The sequence below is a fragment of the Trifolium pratense genome, linkage group LG3 (assembly GCF_020283565.1).
Source record: "Trifolium pratense cultivar HEN17-A07 linkage group LG3, ARS_RC_1.1, whole genome shotgun sequence".
Lineage (NCBI taxonomy): Eukaryota > Viridiplantae > Streptophyta > Magnoliopsida > Fabales > Fabaceae > Trifolium > Trifolium pratense.
In genome coordinates, this window is record NC_060061.1 from 36,504,562 (window position 1) to 36,511,275 (window position 6,714).

Here is a 6,714-nt window from a genome sequence, read left to right on the forward strand (position 1 = left end):
AAGAGGGCTTGTTATTCAACACAAAAAATAAATCAAATGAAAGCATCAGCCATTCATTCACGAGCAATAACAAGCACTTGTTTGCCAACATTCTGACCCTTAAAGATGCCGACCAATGCTGCAGGGCCTTTATCAAGTCCCTCAGCTATGTCTTCCACATACACAACCTTCCCTTCTCTGATATGAGGCACTTGAAAAGGAAGCAATAGATAATTACTACATACTTTATTGATTTGTATGTTTGTGATGCTGATAATTTACAATCCGACTTTCCCTTGCAATCTGGGCAATAGTAATCTATATTTTCCAGATCCTGCATCAAGTAACCAGTTAGTCATCTTACATAATATTTTAGACCAGGGACATCAAACAAGCAAAAGAATAGTGAAAAGAGAGATGTAGGACCATGTTAACCATAATATGATACCTTCAAAAGTTTGCTAGAAATTTTGTCACACTCAGCATGCACCCAAACATTACAACCATCACAGCATACCTGACTCAAAGTGTCCATCCCCATAAGATCTCAAAATTTTGATTCTATGTGAAATAAGCATAAATTAAATCAAGCAGACACCAAATTGAGAAGTAAAATCTAACCCAATCACCAGCATCTGAATGGTGCCAAATCTTTTTGCAAATGCCACAATATTGTTTCGATTTAAGTAACTGTAGGATCAGAACCATGAGTGTTAATTAAATATCAGCAATAGATATATTTAGTCAAGAAACTAAAGACATCTTAAATGAGTCATTCGTTGAACCTTTGCACAAGATTTACAATAATACTGAGGAGCACAGCTTGAATCCTTAACCTTCTTCATGGTTTTGCATGGCAATGTCAAACCACAGCCATAACAAGATATTGTATCCTGCATAATTTGGATAAAATTACAGATTTAACCATACTCTATATGATTTAAAAGAGAAATTCATTAGAAATTAGTGCCGTTTCTCATACAGATATACTGAAAAAGATGAGAGACTTCAAATTAAAAACACATGCACCAAAAAAGGATCAAAAGCAGGCCAAAAACTCATGCACAGATCATAATGTTTGATTTTACAATCTGAGACATGATTTTTTTAAAATTCATCATGATATGGCATGCATCACTTAAACTCTCGATGTTTCATTCGTTAGTTGCATCCATTGATGTACTTATCATGTAATTCTTCACGATGCCTATATAAGAAACCAACTTTATTGGCCAGAGGGTACGAACGCCTAATTGTATGAATTCTCAAACTGATAAAGAAATTGCAAAATCAAGACACTTATTGATGAACTCAAGAGCATTTCATGTGATATACTATTATTAGAGAATTACAAGAAGTAGAATGAATTTCTCAACTATTACAATGTTTGACTTCAAATGTATCAGTGAGTGAGTTACGTTCAGCATTACCAGATTACCACAACACAACTTTTTTCTTCTCTGGTGGTAGCAATTTGCAGGACAAGTTGCAAATATGAGTCAATATCAGAACAGTCTCGGTTAACATCTATTTGCGTGACACCGAACTGACACTGATACATGCAGAACATAAAGGTTAACATCTATTTGTGTGACACCGAACTGACACTAATACATGCAGTTCCATTTAATTATCCATTTTCTCAAATTATTACCTCTGTCGACGAGTAAGTGTCAATGTTGAGTTCAGTGTTTGTGTCTATGTAAGTGCGTCAAAGGTTAAGACATCAATTTTGTCATACAAATACAAGTTAAACCAACCATACTATTTTGATAACTATCCAAAATTAGCTTTGCAAGTTAAATGTGAGAAACAGGTAAAATCAATTTAAACTAACCAAGACCAGGATTTTCTGTGAGTCCATACTTCATTCCAGATGGTCTCTGCCATTCTTTATCAACAGGCTCCTCCCCTTCTGCATACAGATTCACCTTAACATCTCCTTTATTTACACCTTCCTCTTCCTTCTTTTTCTCTGGCATTGGAGCAACCGCAGCGACTCCAAGTCCAAGTATTCACCACTCCATTAGTATCACCATTCCCTCTTAAATCAATTTTTTTTATCACCATAATCCAAAACAGGTTCAACCCCATTTTTGCTCCTCTGATTTTCGTTCCCTACTATCCCATTCAAGGCATAGTTTGACCTCAAAAACCTATCTTTCTCACTCCTTCTAACTCCATGCTTGGACGCAAAATCTAGTTCAGTCTCATCATCCCGGTTCGGCCTCGCAACCCCGAGAACCGGATCAATCTCTATCTTAGGAGAATACCCTCCTTCTCTATGATCAACATAATCAACAACAACACTATCAAAATTCTCACTTGCACTAGTCCCAGCTTCAGCTGAATAATCAGATAGGATATGTGTATCGTTTCTGATTTTTGTCAATGAAAAAAATTGGGGGTTTTGGCTTCTGCGTATTGGAGAATATTGGAACTGAGAAAGAAGGGGTGATTGTGAAGAGAAAAACGATGGTGATGGTAAATGTCGTCGTCGATGACCGGGAAGACGATGATATCTTCTTCGATTATGTCAAAGGGATTCGTGAAGAACGGGAAGGATTTGGGTTTGGGAAATTCGCGTGGGGAGTTGAGAAACAGTGTAGATGTATTGGTGTATTGATTGAACTGAGATGAGATCCAGTAGATGCATTTTTGGGATCCAATGAAGAACAAGAACCCTAATTGCAGAAGAAGAATCTTAATTTCATATTATTGAAGAGATTTTCGTTTTTCTTTCAAAGATAAATAGATTTAATTTTTTTTTTTGACAAAAGATTTAGTTTTATTTGAAAATATGAGATACTATTAATTATTAATTGAAAGTGGGGAGATTATGCGAATAACAAAAATTATAAGCTTAAATATGTAAAACAAAACTTAATGCATAAAATAGTTAATAAGTACACATGGTTAATTTTAAGTGGTGCCACATCAGCAGAAGGCAACTAGCACACCTACATGGGAAGGCAACCTAGCACTCATTTAAAATTGAAACTTGGTATACAGCCATAGGACCGACTAGTCCAAGGGGATCAATCCCACCGCCCACTTGCGGGAGTCCCATTTAAAGCTAGATGATTTTTTGCTCTGTATAGACTTAGCCCATCGAAATTGGAATCAAAGGGAATCGAACTTGAGACATTGAGAGGAACATACTCCAAAGACCCGCCAACACCAATAGACCAACCCCAAGTGGGTTAAATAATAATAATAAGAGTCTTGTTAACATGTGCATATAGGGCACATGATAAGATATCTTAATATAGAAATTTAACATTTATGATACAAGATATTTAATGCTTGAAAAGTTAAAATGCACAAATTCTAAGGCATAATTTCTATTTTTACTACCTTAACATGTGCCATATATGCACATGTTAACATTCTCCTAATAATAATAATAATATTCATACGGAATTTCTACCTTAATCAGCGATGATTAATCTTCATAATTTTTACTATTATACGGTTAAAAATATTATCTCAACCAGAAAACCAAAAACCAAAGCAGCAGGAGCAGTCGCGAATATACCCCGCGAATTAAGTCACTTATTTTCTGTTTTTATTACAAATTATATTTTAGTCGAGTATCTGATTTATTTTTCACTAAATCTTGCAACTTATTTAGCATTAGAATCTCTCTATTATTTATTAGAATAGAATCTTTCTATTAGTTATTGCTTCAAAAATAAAAACGGGGCTTTGATTCTAACCAATTCATCTATATAAATCCTAGAGGTTGAATGGAAATAACAATCAGAGTTTTATTATCACCAAATTATTCCTCTGATCCTCTCTGCTCTCCACATATTCGTTACTCGTTAGTATTATTGGCAAGTTCATATTCATAAAATATCAGGTGTGAACTAGCTACATTGTTACCGGATCTTCCCTAACAATGGCGATGGCGGGGTTGTTTCGACGCCTTCTTCCTTCAATTGCCATTGATTTTGGTTCTTCTCAAGGCAAGGTCAGTCAATAATAATAGTCATCGTATGTAATGTATTAGTATTTTTTTATTTTTATTTTTTAACATTAGTATAGTTAGAAACACAGATGAAACTTTACTATCCCAGAGCTGAAAGACATTAGAGTTGGGTGATGGGGCCAGGTTCAAATCCTGAGGTGGGACTAATTTACTAACATTACTGAAGGCTAACAAACACTTACCAGTTACTACAAAAAAAAAGAAAAAAAATTTCTAGCATGTTCCAGAAAATTTGTTGACTAATTTGACCGTTTAACATGTTTAATTTAAATTCAGTGATTTGATGATGGCTGAATGTATATTGAATGAGATTTTCTAGCATGTTTTAGATCGCTTATTATTTTTTATCAGAAACAATTTTGTTACCGATAAGCTCCTAATAACTCGAGAATTGATTCATCATAAGTTAAATGATTTTCATAGTACTTGTTGAGACTAATTTGATATTTTCGATTTCAGCAACTTTTTCGTGAAGCCATTCAAAACGGACACATGGAAGGCTTTCCCAGGCTGGTTTCATGTTTCCAAACACAATCCGAACTTGGCTTTTGCGGCCTAGCGAGCTTGTCCATGGTTCTCAATGCTCTTGCAATTGATCCTGGTAGAAAATGGAAAGGTATGCTCAAAATTTGTTGTTTGCTTGTCAAGTATATTGGATTGGAACAGCTTAATATCTGTTCTGCAGCAAAATTGCCTTTTTATGTTGCATGCTTTTAAAGACTCATGCATTGTAAATTTTTAATTACAATTTAAATGGTTAAATCAAGTGGATGAAATTTATTTACATTTGGGTGATTTATACACAGGACCTTGGAGATGGTTTGATGAGTATATGTTGGACTATTGTGGACCTCTGGACGAGATCAAAACTGGAGGCATCTCATTTGCGAATCTTGTATCTTTGGCTCATTGCACTGGAGCGAATGTTGAAGCCTTCCATGCAAGCCATAGTAGTATCGATGATTTTCGTAAATATGTCATGAAATGTTCAACGTCTGATGATTGTCATGTAATCGCATCATACCACAGAAAAGCTCTCAAACAAGTATGTGTTTTGGTTTTTCTAACTTTGACATCATAGGAGGAAATGCAATAACTTTCTAGGTTTGATCATTATGTTATACCTATAGGAAACACATACGTACTAATCAGTTCATATCATATAATTCTCCATCATTGAATCCATTTCTTCCTATGTACTTTTTTTAATAGAAAATATTGGTGCATGTATTTCATTATGGCAAAATTGGTGAAAATGTTGAGTTGAATTTATTTTCGTGACAGCCAGGAGCTGGTCACTATTCTCCTATTGGAGGCTATCATGCTGGAAAGGACATGGTGCTTGTTTTGGATGTTGCACGTTTCAAGTATCCTCCCTATTGGGTCTCACTTACGCATCTTTGGGAAGGCATGAGTTATATTAATGAATTCACTGGAAAATCCAGAGGGTAAACTTTATTGTTTATGCTAATTTTATTGACCGTATTTTTAGTGTGAAGTATATATATGCAATAATCTGAGTTTATCCTTTTCAGGTTCATGCTTATATCAAGGCCGCCTCATAGGGAACCTGACATGCTATACTCATGTGCTGCATATTCTCAAGAAGGCAAGTTAGATGGGGATCTTGGTCTACCTTCGTCTTAGCAGCTCCATCATTTTCATTCTCCATATTCAGATTGAGGCTGAGTTTGAGAACCAGTGTCTCATTTTTAATACACTAGGATTCTATTATTTATACACCAAGGATATTGAATTCATGATTTGGTAGAGACAAGCACCAACCACATCTATAAAAAAGATGAATGTGTCATTTCCAATTAATTTAAAAAAGCCTAGAACTGTTGGGTGGGCTAATTTAGCTTCTTCAAAAAAAAAAAAGCCTAGAACTAAAATTGCATTCAAATTTATTACAATTATTTGTCAGTGTTGATTGAATTGGGTATTAGCATATTAATGTTTTTTAAATAAAAGTTAAAATTAGAATAAAAAATTATAATTCAGTCCGCTCCACCCCACTTCCCGAACAATGGTATAAAATTATCCGGCTCCGTTGGTTTTAAGTTATTGAAACATAGCCTAAAAAATATTCACAAACAAAAAAAGAAAGGAAACTAACTTCTTGTTTTAAAACGATAATAAACTGATATATCTTACTAATCATGTGTTCATAGGGATATCAATTTGACTCGTATTCAGTGGGTACTCACAAAAATATCTACAATGGTAGTATAAAAATTTGCATTTTGGTTACGAACACAAGTAAGCGGGCACATGTACCTTAGTACTCACTCTGTCTCATATTCACATAGTATATATTTATTTATTTATTTTAATTATATATTATATAATAATATATGTATATTCATTTAAAAAAATACAACATTATTATACTATTACACATTTTTGATAAAAATGTTTATTTATAACATAATATAAATATAATGTGAATATGCTAACAGAGAAATGAACTTTAGGAGAATAGATTTTCTCCGTTACATGATGGAAATAGTATGATCTTAACCATTGATTTATGAGGAGAGAGAAAAGAAAAAAAGGAAAAAAAATGAATTAAAAGGTACAAATTAGAAAAATTGAGGAAAATAAAATTGAGAGAATTCATTCTCGAACTTTAGCATGATATTACTAATAATTTTGTTTATAATTTTCATGAGTCAATATTAAAATCTTTGAATTTTTTTTAATTTTATTAAAATGAAATGATATTTTATAATTGATCA

At 33.6% G+C, this 6,714-nt stretch overlaps 2 protein-coding genes across 3 annotated transcripts; one reads left to right on the top strand and one right to left on the bottom strand.

Moving 5' to 3' along the window:
• LOC123918009 (histone-lysine N-methyltransferase ATX3-like) lies at positions 1-2,733 on the bottom strand. 2 transcript variants are annotated; one of them, XM_045969936.1, is made up of 5 exons: positions 1,846-2,733; positions 765-872; positions 601-669; positions 428-496; positions 1-313 (listed from the first exon to the last, which is right to left on the bottom strand). In XM_045969936.1, exons 1-5 carry the CDS (start codon positions 1,867-1,869, stop codon positions 146-148), a joined length of 438 nt encoding a protein of 145 aa, XP_045825892.1. In that variant the 5' UTR covers positions 1,870-2,733; the 3' UTR covers positions 1-145. The 2 variants fall into 2 exon arrangements, with proteins under 2 accessions (XP_045825892.1, XP_045825891.1); XM_045969935.1 differs by having other exon boundaries at positions 1,817-2,731.
• A 1,150-nt stretch (positions 2,734-3,883) lies between these two features.
• Positions 3,884-5,620, top strand: LOC123915030 (glutathione gamma-glutamylcysteinyltransferase 1-like). Its single transcript, XM_045966189.1, has 5 exons — positions 3,884-3,955; positions 4,433-4,589; positions 4,780-5,018; positions 5,258-5,421; positions 5,509-5,620. The coding sequence occupies exons 1-5, from the start codon at positions 3,884-3,886 to the stop codon at positions 5,618-5,620; spliced, it is 744 nt and encodes a 247-aa protein (XP_045822145.1).
• Positions 5,621-6,714: the final 1,094 nt, after the last annotated feature.

Bases quoted from the DNA above. Each gene is read 5' to 3' on its own strand.
- LOC123918009 (XM_045969935.1), bottom strand. From the start codon at position 1,843: ATGGACTCACAGAAAATCCTGGTCTTG. The intron at 670-764 runs GTTCAACGAATG...CTGATCCTACAG, and splicing joins ATTGTAAATCTTGTGCAAAG to TTACTTAAATCGAAACAATA. The intron at 314-427 runs GTATCATATTAT...TACTTGATGCAG, and splicing joins TTTCTAGCAAACTTTTGAAG to GATCTGGAAAATATAGATTA.
- LOC123915030 (XM_045966189.1), top strand. From the start codon at position 3,884: ATGGCGATGGCGGGGTTGTTTCGACGCCTTCTTCCTTCAATTGCCATT. The intron at 4,590-4,779 runs GTATGCTCAAAA...ATTTATACACAG, and splicing joins TCCTGGTAGAAAATGGAAAG to GACCTTGGAGATGGTTTGAT. The intron at 5,019-5,257 runs GTATGTGTTTTG...TTTTCGTGACAG, and splicing joins ACAGAAAAGCTCTCAAACAA to CCAGGAGCTGGTCACTATTC.